Source organism: Rousettus aegyptiacus, unplaced genomic scaffold (assembly GCF_014176215.1).
Source record: "Rousettus aegyptiacus isolate mRouAeg1 unplaced genomic scaffold, mRouAeg1.p scaffold_m13_p_12, whole genome shotgun sequence".
NCBI classification, from domain to species: Eukaryota; Metazoa; Chordata; class Mammalia; order Chiroptera; family Pteropodidae; genus Rousettus; species Rousettus aegyptiacus.
In genome coordinates, this window is record NW_023416287.1 from 30942235 (window position 1) to 30958932 (window position 16698).

At 33.2% G+C, this 16698-nt stretch overlaps 1 protein-coding gene across 6 annotated transcripts in view; it reads right to left on the bottom strand.

The window, feature by feature from the left end:
• Positions 1 to 16698, bottom strand: part of TASP1 (taspase 1) — a 221796-nt gene that overhangs the window by 159072 nt on the left and 46026 nt on the right. For all 6 annotated transcript variants that reach the window (XR_004953653.1, XM_036229670.1, XM_036229672.1 and 3 more), the window contains one exon: positions 14306 to 14385. Coding sequence is in view for 5 of the 6 variants with exons in the window: in XM_036229670.1 (XP_036085563.1) it covers positions 14306 to 14385 (80 nt within the window). In the remaining variant the exon portion in view is untranslated. The remainder of the gene's footprint in view (positions 1 to 14305; positions 14386 to 16698) is intronic.

The window sequence follows — 16698 nt, forward strand, 5'->3', positions numbered from 1 at the left end:
CCAAAAGAAAAGAAGAAAATAGGATTCCTTGTAGAAGAATCATGTCCATAAATTAACAGGATAAAATAATGTCCCTAATCTACTCTTCACTTAAAGATACCTCAGTTGTAATCAAAGCATAAAATAGCTGAAAAGTAGGAGGGAACAGATGCTAGCAACTTTGTAGCACAACAATTTAAGGTCATCCTTTACCAAAAGAAAACAAAATTATTTTCCTTTCAATTTTGACTTTAATGAATCTTCTAGAAGAGCTCAAAAGAATGTACAAGCTCTATCCTAGACATTGTTAAAATTGAATGCACATTGAAACTACCTACAAAACTTTAAAAACTTCAGATGCCTTCAGATGCCTGGTCCCATCTACAGAGTTGCTGGTTCAATTGATTTTGTGTGCATCCAGGGCTTTAGAATTTTTCAAAGCTTGCCGGAGATTCTAACATGCAAACAAAGTTGAGAATCATTGCTCTAATGGTTATACCTCACTCAGTGCTGAAGAGCTAGACTTATTAAATTCTGATGAAAGAATATCACCAGGATCATTTTCATATCCAAGAAACTAATAATAGTAAGAATTATATATATATATATATATTTTTAACAGTTAACACATGATTGTTTCTATGTTCCAGAAATTGGAGTAAGAATTCTTTATATATTATCTCAAGTAATCACAGCATCTCTATAAGAAAAGTTTTTTGGATGTAACCTGCCCACAAAAGTAACACAAAGGTGTATGCCTTTAAAACCTATGCTCTGAGCTACTTCATGGTCATTAATGGCAGCTACTTTACAAAACCGCGCTTCTCAAAAGTGGACAGAGAACAAACCTCTTAGGAGGGAATCTAGCAAAAGCCAGCAAAACAATAAATGCACATTCTCTAAGTCAGCAATTTTATTTTTAAATTATCTACTCTAATAAAACACATATGTCTAAGGTGATATATACATGAATATTTTGGGGATTATCAATGTAAATGGAAAAAACCTAGAAACAACATGAAAGCCCACTAATAAACAGCTAAATAAATATGATAAAATGCTAATCATCAGTGTAAAAATTAAGTGATCTACATGTATCAACATGGGTTGACTTCAAAATATATTTTACTGACAAAAATATAAGTATCATATTATAATATTGCTTATTTAAAAACGTAAAGATATTATAACACCATTTATCTAAAACTTAAAAAAAAGAATAATATAATATATTCAATCTTTCTGTTTATATGGTAAGGAGCAAATAAAACAACTGTGGTTACTGGATGGTAGAGAGATGGAGACTAGAAATAGAAATAAAGAGGAAGTACAGGGTTATGCAGGATGCTCCAATTTTTAAAAAGATAACATATTCCTGTACCACACAATTAAAAAGTAACAACAATGATGTTTAAATAATCACTTTTATAATATCAAATTCATAATTGCTAATTTATATTTTTTTATTATTTGCATTATTATATTTGTTAATACTACATAATTACAAAGCATAGGTTCTAGCTCCTGGTAATGAAAGAGTAAGTAACTTGTATCAGACTAACCCACAGACCAATAACAACTATAAACTCTGGATGAAATTTTTCCAAAATATTTTTAAAAATATTTGAATTCAAGTGACAAAAAGCTAGCATAAATGAGAGAGTATTCAACCACGGAAAGAAAAAAAAAACCACTGGATGAGATCCACGTTCATACAAATTTCACCATCAGGCACTCTCTACGATGTGAAATGCAAAGAAAATAGATCTCAAATAGAATACTATAGTCACTGGCCTGAGTTTAGGATCTGAAGCAGTTGGAAATTGAGGGAGGAATCCTGGAAAGGAGGAAGCCACGAGAGGAAAAGCCCCAAATCTATGTAAATGTCCCCTCAAATCCATGCATGAGGCCTTAAGTATTCATACAAGGATGCAAGATTCCATAGAGTTTAGAGAGGAAAAAAACAGCTAAAAAGCTGACAAGAGATTTTGGTAAATACTAAAAACTGTGAGAAAGACAAGGTTTAGAGTTTGAGCCTTTCCACTGAAACCCCAGAAAGGCCCTGTCTTACGAAGAAAGACCACAAGCTAGAACTAAGGAAATGATTCCAGCATTAAAAACAAAACTAAAAAAGACTCATGTTAACAAAGGCTAAAACCAGGCTGTGACAATATGAAGGCTACTTGCAAATAATTTAATTACATGCTAGGACAAAACTCAATCTCAATCAAACAAAGATAACAAATCCATAGTCTCTAAAACATATCATCCACAATGCCTACATTCCAATAAAAATGATTATGAGATGGCTGGAAACATAGCAGAGTAAGAGATGTCCCCAGATCGCTCCCCTTGAAACAACAATAAGCTGAACACCTAAAACTCAATAAAAAACACCCAAACTGCACACTAGCATGTCTGAGCATAGGATCTATGCATAAGAGTCACCACAGGTCAGAACAGCCACCCAGTTGTTGAGCAGTGGACTGAGAGAAATAAAGAAACTGCCTCTCGCAGTGTCTGGAGCTCTCTGCAGGAGGAGAGGGAAGGGAGGTATAGCAAGTACCATGAAGAGCTCTGCCTGGGAGAGCAGTGACCTCCATGTGGCCGATGGCAGGGCTCAGTCATCAGGGCAGAAAGCAGAGAAGCGAGACAACAGAGAAACAGCAGTTGATTTTTACCAACCATGGTTGCAAAAGCGAGGCTAAGTCACAGTTCCCAACTCCCAACCCAGAGGGCCCCTCCCCCCATATCCTCCAAGATAGACCGCAGGGGAGCCCCAGGGGAACCTGAGGAAATGCTACTGAAACTGTCGTTACTTCTAACAGGGACTGAGACCAAGGGTAGCGAGTGTAATTAAACATCTAGAAGAAAAAAAAAAAGGCATCATTAAGGCTTTATATAAAGCATGGATCCAAGAGGTTTAGACACCACCTACTGGAAACCAAAAGAAAAGGGCCTTCTTTGCAACAGGCTAAAGAGAGACCTGTATATAATAAAACTTCTGGAAAAAAAAAAAAAAAAGGAAAATACACTTGATTAATGCCCACGCAGAGAAATAGTCCACTAAACACCATGAACAACGAAGGTGACAAAGCATCTCAGAAAGAAAGAGAAAAATCTCCAGAAAATAAGCTTACAGACATAGAAATATGCAACTTAAATGACAGAGATTCTAGGATGGTACTTCTGAAAAAAAAAAAAAATTAGTGAGTTCCAAAATGAGTCATATCAACAATTTCAGGAATTGAAAAAACATCTAGATGAGCAGAATGAGTTCTTTAGCAAGGAGACTGAAACCCTCAAAAAGAACAGAATTAATCTTCTGGAGACGTAAAACACACTGCAAGAGTTGAAAAATGAAATAGCAACCTTAGGAAATAGAGTCGACCAAATGGAGGAAGGAATCAATGATATTGGAGACAGAAATCTAAAATAAAAAATCAGAAGAAAGAAGAGAGAAACCAAAGAATTAAAAATAATGAAAGAGAAATACAAGAACTAGCTGACACTATCAGGAGAGAAAACATAAAAATAATGGGCATTATCAAAGGCAAGGAAAAAGAAGAGAGACTAGAAAGCATTTTCGAACAAATAGTTGATGAGACTTTCCCAAATCTTAGGAATAAGCTGGAGCTTGGAATTCAAGAAGTAAACAGAGCAATTATCTCAACCCAAAAGAGCCTTCACCAAAATACATCGTATTAAAATTATCAAAAATTAACAACAAAGAATTTTCAGAGCACCCAGGGAGAAGAAAACGGTAACTTACAAAGGAAAACCCATTAGATTATCATCAGACTTCTCACCACAAACCTTATAAGCCAGGAAGGAGTGGAATCAAATATTCAAAATATTAAGTGAAAGGAACTACCAGCCAAGACTAATGTATCCAACTAAGCTCTCCTTTAGACATGAAGGAAAAATAAAGATCTTTCCAGATATACAAAAATTGAGAGACTTCCCCACTATGAGGCCTGCAATACAAGAAATACTGAAAGGGGTCAGCTCAACTAAACAAAACGACAAAAAAAAAAAAAAACCCAACCATAATTAGGAGTTACATGACTATCAGGCAAATAGAAGAAGAGGAGTGCAACCCTTATTAAGAACGGGGCACTATAAGCTTAAACAATAAGAAGAGATTTGCTATAGCAAGATAGTAATGAACATTCAGCATACATAGGAGCAAACAGAGACAATAATGACTGAAAAGGGGAGGATTCAAATATCCAGGTTTACAAAGGGGAATGAACATAAAGCACGTGCAGCAGAAAATGGGCGACTGTATATATATAACTATCCTTTACATATTCGTAATGGCAACCACACACCAAAGATTCAGAACTGAAATATATAACATAAAACAAGAAGGACCAGAGGCAAAACTCACAAAAACCAACCAAAATAAAAAAATAAAATAAAATAAATAAAAACTGAAATATAAGGAAAAGAAAGCAATGGAAACATCAAATTACCAAAAAGCAAAATATAAAATGGCTATAAGAAGACCTCATTATTCAATAATCACTCTAAATGTAAATGGACTGAATTCACCAATAAAAAGGCACAGAGTTGCAGATTGGATCAGAAAACAACCCAACCATATGCTGCCTCCAGGAGACACATCTCAGCTCCAAAGACAAATATAGACTCAAAGTGAAAGGGTGGAAAATGATATTCCAAGCAAATGGAACTCAAAGAAAAGCAGGAGTAGCAATACTAATATCGGATGAAATAGATTTCAAAATAAAAACGGTAAAGAAAGATACTGAGGGACACTTCGAAATGATAAAGGGAATCAAGCATCAAGAAGACATAACACTTATTAATATCTATTCCCCAGTCAGGGAGCCCCAAACTATGTAAAGCAATTACTAACAGAACTAAAGGGAGAAACAGACCAAAACACTATCACAGTAGGGGACTTAAATACCCCACTGTCAGATATGGACAGATCATCCAAACAGAAAATCAATAAGGAAATAATATCCTTAAATGGCACATTAGACCAACTACACATTATTGACATTTACAGAGTCTTATATCCCAAAACAGCTGCTTATACATTCTTCTCTAGTGCACATGGAATATTCTCAAGGATTGACCACATACTGGGACACAGAGATAACCTCAATAAATATAAGAGGGTTGAAATCATACCAACCATATTTTCTGATCATAATGCTTTGAAACTAGAGATCAACTGCAAAAAGAAATCAGGAAGAAACACAAATACATGGAGATTAAACAGCATGATGTGAAGAATAACTGGGTCAGAGAAGAAATAAAAAGAGAGATCAAGAGATACATAGAAACAAATGATAATGATAATACAACATATCAAAACTTTTGGTAAAAGGAAAATTCATATCATTCAGGCCTATCTCCAAAAACAAGAACGACCCCAAATAAACACTCTAATGCTTTATCTTAAAAAACTAGAAAAGGAAGAACAAATGAAGCCTAAAGTCAGCAGAAGAAAAGAAATAATCAAAATTACAGCAGAAATAAATGAAATTGAAAACAAACGATCAAAAAAATAAATGCGACAAAGCTTGTTCTTCGAGAAGGTTAATGAAATTGACAAACCTCTGGCTAGACTCAGTAAAGAAAAAAGAGAAAGGACACAAACAAAATCAGGGATGAAAGAGGGGAAAATACTAGACACCACAGAAATACAAAGGATCTTACAAGAATACTAAGAAAAGTATATAACACTTAATTTAATAACCTAGAAGAAATGGACAAGTACTTATAAAGATACCACCTTATTAGACTGAATCAAGAAGAAATGAAAAATCTAAATAGACCGATCAGCAGGATGGAAATTGAAATAATTATCAAAAACCTACCAAAAAGTAAAATTCCCAGATGAGATAGCTTCACCAGTGAATTCTACCGAACATTCAAAGATTTCAAAGATTCAAAGATTCTCCTCAAACTCTTCCAAAAAATCAAAGAAGAGGCAAACTCATTTTATGAGGCCAATATTACCTTGATTCCAAAATGTGGTAAAGATAACGCAAAAAAAGAAAACTACAGACAGACATTTCTCATGAACACAGATGTAAAAATCCTAAATAAGATACTAATGAACCGAATACAGCAACATATTAAAAAGATAATACACCACGATTGAGTAGGCTTCATCCCAGAGGCACAGAGATGGTTCAACATATGCAAGTCGATGAATGTGATACACCACATAAACAAATTAAAAAATAAGAATATGATCATATCAATAGAAGCAGAAAAAGCCTTCGACAAGATACAGTATCCATTTATGATCAAAACACTCAACAAAGTCAGTATAGAAGGAAAGTACCTTAACATAATAAAGGCCATCTATGACAAACCCTCAGCCAACAGTATGCTTAATGGTAAAAATCTAAAAAACCTTTCCTCCAAGATCAGGAACAAGGCAAGGCTGTCCACCATCGCCACTGTTATTCAATACAATACTGGAGGTCCTACTGAGTGCAATCGGGCAAGAGAAAGATAAAAAAAAGGCATCTAAATAGGAAACGAAGAAATCAAACTGTCACTATTTGCAGATGACATGATTCTCTACATAGAAAACCCTAAAGACTCCACAAGAACGCTACTAGAAATAAACAAACAGTAAAGTTTCTGGATACAAAATTAACGTTCTAAAACCCATAACGTTCCTATGCCCTAAAAATGAAATGTCAGAAAAAAAAAAGTCGAAAAAATAATTCCTTTTACAATTGCAACAAAAAATAAAATGCCTAGGAATAAATCTAATGAAACATGAAGGGCCTATAGAATGAAAACTATAAGATCCTATTAAAAGAAATCGAAGATACAAAGAATTGGAAAGATTTTCCATGTTCTTGGTTGGAAGAATCAACATAGTTAAAATGACCTTATTACCTAAAGCATTATACGGATTTAATGCAATACCCATCAAAATCCCATTGGTATTTTTTAAAGAAATAGAACAAAAAATCATCAGATTTGTGTAGAAGCACAAAAGACCCTTGAATTGCTAAAGCCATCCTAAGAAAAAAGAACGAGGCTGGAGGCATCATTCTTCTTGACTTTAAATTATACTACAGAGTGACAGTAATCAAAATGACATGGTACTGGCAGAAAAACAGACACACAGACAAGTGGAACAGAATCAAGAATCCAGAAGTAAACCCACATTTATATGGGCAAATAATTTTTGACCAAAATGCCAAAAATATACAATGGAGAAAGGAAAGCTTCTTCAATAAGTGATGCTGGGAAAACTGGAAAGCCACCTGCAAAAGAATGAAACTAGACTGTTGTCTATCACCACACACCAAAATTAACTCAAAATGAGTTAAGGACCTGAATATAAGACCTGAAACAATAAAATGCATTGAAGAAAACATAGGAACTAAACTCAAAGACCTTGGACTTCGAGAGGATTTTATGAATTTGACTTCAAAGGCAAGGAAAGTAAGAGCAAAAATAAATAAATGGGATTACATCAAACTAGAAAGCTTCTGCTCAGCAAAAGAGGCCATCGACAAGGAAAAGACACAACCATCCAAATGGGAAAATAAATTTTCGATGAGAAATTTATAAGGGCCTAATATCCAAAATATACAAAGAACTCATATGACTCAATAACAACAAAAACAAACAAACAATCCAATCAAAAAATGGGCAGAGGACCTGAACAGACACTTTTCCCTAGAGGACATACAAATGGCCAACAAATATTTGAAAAGATGCTCAACATCACTAGCTATTAGGGAAATGCAAAAAAAAAAAAAAAAAAAAAAACCACATTGAGATACCATCTCACACCTGTTAGAATGGCTCTAATCAACATGACAAGTAATAACAAATGTTGAAGAGGATGTAGAGAAATAGCAACCCTCATATACTGCTGGTGGGACTGCAAATTGATATGGCCACTATGGAAACTACTATGGAGGTTCCTCAAAAAACTAAGAATTTGACTTAAGAATATGATCCAGCAATCCCTCTACTGGGTATTTACCCCCAAAGACTTGAAAACTCATATCTAAAATGATATTTGCACACCGATGTTCATAGCAGCATTAATCACAGTGGCCAGGGCATGGAAGCAACTGAAATATCCTACAAGAGATGATTGGCTAAAGAAGCTGCAGCACATATATACAATGGACTATTACTCAGTCATAAGAAGAGATGAAATACTGCTATTTACAACAACATGGATGGACCTCGAGATAATCATGCTAAGTGAAATAAGTTAGACAGAAAAATTTGAATATCACATGATATCACATATGTGGGATAAAAAACCTAAAAGCAACAAATGAACAGAACAAAGAGAGACTCATGAACATGGACTATAGAATAGTGGTTACCAGAGGGTAGTGGGTAGGGAAAGATGGGGGAGGTAGACGGGATAAAGGGGGTCAAATATGTGGTGACAGAAAAATCTAACTGTGGGAGGTAAACACACAGTGTAAATATATATATGCCTTACTGTTAAAGTGGTATACAGCCAAAACTTATTGGATTTCATTAACCAATGTCACCATTAAATAAATAAATAAATAAATAAATAAATAAATAAATAAATAAATAAATAAATGATTATGAGACATACAACTAAATAGGAAAAACCTATCAACAGAAATTGATCAACAAATGATCTAGATTTTAGAATCAGCAGTCAAGGATTTTAAAATAACAATGATAAATATGTTAACAATGAGTATTATGTGTGAAGACACAGGAAATTTTAAGAGATGCAGAAACTATTTTTAAAAAATGAAACTTCAGAACTGAAAACACAAGATTTTGTATTTTTAAAAATCATTACATAAGATTAGTATCAAATTGGATACTGCAGAAGAAAAGATTAGTGAACTTTAATACAATGCAAAATAAATCATACAAATGAAATGTGTCCAGATATTTGGTAAAATATTATTCTGGGTATGTCTGTGAGGATATGCATAATGAAGATGAGGTTAACATTTAAATAAGTTGACTGAGTTGATGGCCATGCTACCCTGAACATGCCCAATCCCGTCTGATCTCAGAAGTAAGCAGGGTCGAGCCTGGTTAATACTTGGATGGGAGACCATCTAGGAAGGCCAGGTGCTGTAGGTGCAGAAAAATAAATGAATTAAAATAAAAAATAAATAAATAAATAAATAAGTTGAATGCAGGTAGACCAAATCCAATCAGTGGAAGGCCTTCACAGAACTAAAAGGAATATTCTCCTCTAAGTAAGAGAATTCCTCTTTCCTGATTGTCTTCAAACGGGAACACTGACTTCTTTCATCTGCCTTCTCATTTGAACTGAAACATTGGCTCTTCCTGGGTCTCAAGCATGCCAGCCTTCAGACTAGAACTAAACAACTGGCTCTCCTAGTTCTTGAGCCTTTGGATTCAGATTGAAAATACACCATCAACATTCTTGGGTCTCCAACTTGCTAACTGACCCTGAAGATCTTGGGACTTGTCAGCCTCCATACCTGCATAGGTCAATTCTTATAATAAATCTCTTTAGATAGATGATAGATGGTGGGGGCCGGGGGGGGGGGGGGGGGAGATTAGTTTCTATGGAAAATTCAGAAAACGAGAAAGAATAAAGGTTAAGAAATGAGAGCCTCAAATACAAGTAACAGCACCAAATGTTTTAATATAAGTAGAATTGAAATCCCAAAAACAAATAAGAAGATAAACCAGAGAAAACAGCTGAAGAAAAACTGTCTAAAAGTTTTCCTAATTTAATTAAAAATAGTAACCCACAGTAAAAACTAGATACAAAGAAAACCCATCATGGTTAAAATGCTGAAAACCAAAGATAAAGGAACAATTCTTAAAAGAAGTCAAAGACAAAAGAAGACAAATTGCACACAGGAAAGCAATGATAAAAATATCTGACTTCCCATCAGAAATGGTGTAATCTAGAAGATATTGACAATAAAATCTTTAAAAGTATAAAAAGAATACAATGGAATATTATTCAGTCATAAGAAGAAACAAAATTCTGAAACAGGCTACAACATAATGAACCTTGAAAACATTATGCTAAGTGAAATAAGCGAGACACAAAAGACAAATACTGTATGATTCCACTATAGAAGGTACCTATAATAGGCAAATTCATAGATAAAGAAAATAGAACAGAGGTTACCAGGGGTTGGTAAGAAAGGAGAATGAACAGTTAGTATTTAATAATTTAATAGGTACAGAGTTTCTCTTTGGGATAATGAAAACATCGTGGAAATGCATGGTTATACAAAACTGTGAATGTACTTAGTGCCATTAAATTATACACTTAAAACTATTAAAATGATAAATTTTGTTATGTATATTTTATATAATAAATGAAAAAAAATACAAGAGAAAAACTTGCCAACCTTGAAGACTATATCCAAAAAAATATACCTTTTAAAAGTAAGATCAAAAAACAGATATTTTGAAATAATGAAAGCTGCAATGTTTTTTACCACTACACCTACCACATTACCAGAAATGGTAACACACATTTCATGCTGCAGGGATTATCAGATAGAATTTCAGATCTACATAAAGGAATGAAATATTAAGTATGTGTGAAAATGTGTAAGGGATTCTTTTAAGATGAAAGAAAGAAATTCTATAAACTTTTGGAACACTGAAGGGAGATAAAAATCTACAAATTATGCTCCCTAAAAGGCAATCAAGTTTAAAGCATACTATTAACTACCGCAAATACACAAGCTAATTTTTATTAAGAATTAGAGAATTCCCCAATATAGGATATTTTCATATACTATAATATAATATATATTATGTTATATGTTATATTATTATATATTATATTATGTTCTATTGTTATATTACATTATGTTATGTTACATAAGATTATATACTACATAATTATATATTATATCACATAATTATATAATTACATACATATATTCTTGAAAAAGCATGAAACACTAACATATAGTAAAAAATGTCACCTGAAAAATATCTTGTAATAGTTATTTTATAATACCTTTTTATATAAATGTTCTGAAGTAAAACTGGCAGACTAAACACATGAGTTCATTTCCACACCCTACGAAAACCTTACTAAAAAAAGAAATTTAAGGAGGAAAAAAAACTGACATATACAAGGGATGATGATAATGTGAAGGGCAATATCAATGCAATTACAGAAAAAAGAAAGCAAATGGATGAACGAACAGTAACTGAGTAGAAGAAGATGAACCTGGATGCCTAGTAGCCAAGACATTACAAAGCAAATTAATCTCTGCCAAAGTAAACTAATTCCTGCCAAAAAAAACAACAGGAGAGCTCAGAATAGAAAGCACCTGTTATCTCTAAAAGCCAGGTTGAAACTAAAAACATGAGAACTGGCAGAAAATGTCAATAAGAAACAAGTAAATGCCTAAATCCCTTCCTTATGCTTACAGAAAACATGGTTAACTTTTTGGAGAGGCTGAACCAGATGGACCCCAAATTAGTGGACATCCAGCACAGCTGGGAGCAGTTAGAAGGCACTCTACTTAAAACTGAGATTCACATAAAAGTTTGAGAAAGAAAGGTGGAACCTCCAGCCTCTTCCCTTGTTCTATACCAGAATACTACCTATTGCCCAGAGCTGGGAAGATTTCTCTCTGACTAATCCAAAAAAAAAAAAAAAAATAGTATAGACATTTGGTTTCATTGTATAAACATTCTGTTGGGGGGACACTTAGGAATTCCCCCAACAAAAAAGCCTGATAATACCACCCTCTTTGAGGTCACCCAGACCTACCCTCACACACAAAGCCTCCAAGTAGCTTTTAAGTGCCACATTTATGAGTAGGATAACAGCAGAGGGTCAGTAGATGGTTGAGAAAATTTGCTAATGTGTATTAAGGTCTGAAACAAATGAACAAAAAGAAAGACAGAAGGAGAAACCACAGATAAGAACAAATTTTAAACCATAATATCCTAAGAGAGATAAGCAAAAATATAAAGTTCACAAACCAAGAACAGTATTCTATTTTTTAAAAGTATTAATCACAGATGAATCTCTAGAAATTAAAACTATAAAACTAAATTTATAAATTCATCTGAATTAGAAGATTTAGGAGATAAAACTGAAGTCTATGGTCGTACTATCCTGAACAACCCTAATCCCACCTGATCTTGGAAGCTAAGCAAGGTCAGGCCTGCTAGGAAGACCAAGTGCTGTACGTGTAAACAATAAAAAAATAAGGGATTGTAAACTGACAAGGTCCTTGCAATCTGTGAGGTCAACCAACGGTTACTTCACCTAAAATTAAAAAAATAAAAAATTAAAAATAAATAAAAAATGAAAAAACTGAAGAAACTTCCAACATAGTAGGACAAAAAACAGAAATGTTTAAAAAGAAAAATAACCTTTAAAAAAAAAAGAAAACAAGAGATTTGAGCACAATCCAGCATTTAATTCATAGAAATTAGAAAAATAAAATAGAGGATATGGGAAAAGATTAATAGATATTTTTTAATTTCTTCCAAACCAATACATATGAATTTTCAGACTGAAAGTGCAAAATGAGTACCTAGAATACTGAATAAAAAAGACCCATTCCAAGATGCTTCATTGAGATAATAGAATGTGGGAACTAAGAGCTTCCTTCCAAAGAGTAAAAATATACTACAAGGAACCGGGAACCAAAATGTCAATGGACTGCATAAAAGTGAGACTGGAAACTAGAGAGCAATTTCTTCAAATCCTAAGGGAAAATGATTTCCAGTCTTGCATAAACCAAATGAGGAAGTAAAATAAGAAAGAAAAACACATGAGATTTAGGAAACAAAGAATCCAATTTTGGAGAGAAGAAAAGGGAACCTAAAATGATGGTAAGGTGACCAAGGATAACCATTATGCAGCAGGCCTAGTGAGCACCCACTCTAGACTCAAAAGGGCTAGATGGAGTGTCTTCAAGGAAAACAAAATGGAACTAGATGACCTGAATCACTTGCCTGATACACGAACTCTGTAATAGATTTTAAGGCAGAGTGAGTGATGGGGAACCACGAGAATTTAGAACTCTCCTATTCTTGGCTTCCCTGCCACATACACATTTCTGTCCCCTCTATCCTTCCTCTATTAAACTTCCAACTACATGAATATTCATTTTGAACATAATATTACTAAGAGCTGATACTTTTATACTTGCTATGATATATAATCATTTCTTGTTTATACTAGTTGGTTTTCTTGGAGTTAATGATTCTTCATTTTTCCATTTGATTATTTAAATTATATTCATAGATTACATTGAGAAAAAAACAAAAATTTAACTTAAAAAAGTGTTGTTTTAATATTTATCTTTTTATCCATAAATATGCATCCAAGATTTTTTAAATAGACATGTAAAATACATGTAAAAAGATTTATAACCTCATTTTTCACTTTTTTTAGTCATCAGATTTAATTATTATCAAATATTAGTCTTGATAATAATTTTGATTTACTTAATAACATTTCTTTATAAGAATATATAATAATTTACTAACATTGCTTTATGTTGAACTAAGATTTTTTCAGATATTTTTATATTCTTAAAAATGCTCACCGAGCACCCTTCTACATAAACCTTTGTGTCTCTAGTGACAAGTTTCTAGAAGTAGAATAAGTTTAAGGCTTTTGATATATACTATTTACTTAGCTGTACTCCAAAATTCCTGCCAATTTACATTTGTACCTACGATGTATTATATTCATTTTACCACACACTTACCAGCAATAATACAATATTTTTAATTCTTTCATACATTAAGAGGGAACAAAGTTAACATGTACTCATTTTAATATGAATTTCCATATTCGTATATATTTATGACTTTGGACCATTTTTCTGTTAGAGTATTACATGTACTTGTGTGGTTTTAATTTGATAAATTTCTTCATAGATTAAAGGTGTATCTCTTTGTAACATTTGTAAGTATTTTTGCAGTCTTAACTATTATACGGTCACTTTCTTTTTTCCTTCTCTTGAACTTGGTACCTAGAAAGACCTTCCTCAGCTCAGGGGCAGTTAAATGTTGACCTGTTTTCTTCTCTCTCTCTAAAGGAGTGGTTTTATGATTTTATTATTAGTAATTATTTTAAGTTATGAAAATGGGACCTTACAGCAATACTTCTATAAAGGCATGAGAAAGCAATGTGTAGATCTCAGGAATACGAAGATAGCTTAAAATCAAATAACTTTATATGCATCTTTTAACTAGAACTATTTCAACATATAAGCTTTCTTCCTTAAATATCAGTATTATATGGGTCAAAAGCAGTAAAACACTTTCAGGTATATATGCTAACACAGCTTAATTTTGAAAAGTTTTTACTCACTTGTGGTCATGATGTTAGGAGGGCAAGAGGGTATTCCATGATCTACTGCCCATCTGTAGGCTCCTTCTCCAACTAAAAAGCTAACAACAGAAAAATTATTCTTTTAAAAATTCAGTGTAATTTTCTCCTACATATGCAATAAATATAGTAAGGTAACTGAAAAAGTCTTGCATATTGATATAATTATAGATTTATTTCAAAATAATAATATGGCTATATGCCAAAAAAATTATTTAAAAATTGTCCCATTAGAAATTTTACAATTAGAAATGGTACCATTTCATTTACAATAACTAACAAGTAAAAAATGGTAAAATTCAACATAACAAGTAAAAAAAGTTGATTTCCCAGTGAAAATATTAAGATTTACCTTGGATCGACGTGGTTCTCAGTTAATGTAATAAGATCTATTTAATCGAGGTAAGAGTCAAGTTTAAGAGAATGTCTTCAGATATGGTATTCTTGCCTAGTACACATGGTATAACTCAAAATGAGTGGGTATATCTAGAGATGCCCAAAAACAATGAGATGTGCTTACATTTCTCTTGATACAACAAAATATATACCTGACCCTCAGAATCTTTTTTTACTGTGGAAGTAAAGTACTGTGATATGTTCCAAAAGTAATTTTTATGCACCAAACCACAAGTTTCAACATAACGAAGTAAATAAAAGGATACTGTAAGCTAACTGTAGAAGATTTATTTTCAGAGGTTTCAAATAGCATGCAGGATAATTAACTACCCATTCTCTAACACATAATAGCAAGCAATTACCATTATAATCAATCACTTCATCTTCTTCTATAGCCAACTTCCTAAAGATCTCAGCCAGCTAGTAATGGATTCCTGGAACAAGTGCCTACTCATTAGTTTCCTGTTCCTTACTTTTTGTTTCTATTCTACCATTCCAACACTAAAAACTCAAAGCAATACATACTGAAGCCTTTGTATTTGATTGTTAATATAAGGTCAGTGACAGACTGGCAAAACAAAATCTAAGTAGACACTCAAAAACATATCTAAATGGTTCCACAAAAAAAAAAAAAACCCAACTGAATGGTTAAGCCCAATAACTGTTTTCCAATGTACATAAAGGCAGGGAATTGTGGAGACATCGGAAAAAGAGAGGAGAGAGGGCCAACAAGAATAAACAACTTTACCTCTTCAAACTTCCATTTTTAAAAAATTCGAAAGGATTCTGAAAATGGAAAACGGTGTCTCCTATTCCTGTATCAAATGAAGACCACCAAAGAAACTACAAAGAAAAGCTGCCCCATACAGTTCAAATGGAAGAACAACTTAAATAAAAACTTGGATCTGAGTTGAGCTGTCCTGATGGCATTTTTAGCACTTTCTTCTTCTAGTGAAAGAATTTAAGAAATAACTTCTCTTTGTGCAAAGATGTAAAAGAGATGCCAAACTAAGAGATTAAACAATCAGGACAGAAATTTGGAGTAGAATCCAATATTCTCAACATGTCCATTGTTCATTTGGGGTTTAATACCAGTATTTGGACTCAGTAGCATTTTACAAAATATTCTTAGTTTCATTTTCCATTTCTTAATCATTCACAGGTTTGGTTCAAATAAAATCAATTTATCATTGTCTGCTATTCAAGTTTTTAAATACTTTCAGCATTTTATAACATTCACAAGAAGGTGAATACTTGGGTGCCATTTTATAGATAAGAATATTGAATATCTGACTTTAAATTCCAACCAAAAATTACTTATCTAGTAGCTCATCATCATACAAAATGGCATGTAAACTGCTTTTGAAATCACTTTAAAATGTGGTAAAGCTGCATAAGCTTTTGCTAAAAAAAAAATTAACATTCCAAAAATAAAATCACTTTCCAGAACATTAAATGCATTATCAATTCAAATTCTCGGTCTTCTGACTCTCCAAGGAGAAAACTTTCAAAGAAGTTTCACCTCAATCAAGTTAGAAAATCCCATTGACTCTACATTTACAATGCATCCAGAATATGACAGCTTCTCACCGACTCCACTGCTACCACCTTGGTTTGAGCCACCATCATCTGTTACCTGGATTGTTGCATTGGCCTCATTACTTTCATGCTTTCCTTGCTCTGCTCCCAACCCCAGTCTATCACCAGCTATCCCTGTAAAACACAAGTCAGATAATGACATTCCTCTTCTCAAAATCCTGCAAAATCTCTCATGAGAACTCTTATGTAAAAACGAGTTTTCACAAGAATCTACAATCTCCCAAGTGATCCTATTCTTTCTGCCCCCTCACCTCATCTCTTACTCCTCTTGTGTCCTTGCTAACTCTATGCCAGCCTCTTGTAAAAACACAGACATGCCAGAGAAGCTCCTGTCTCAGGGCCTTCATCTTGACTGTTCCCTCTATCAAGCCTATTTCCCA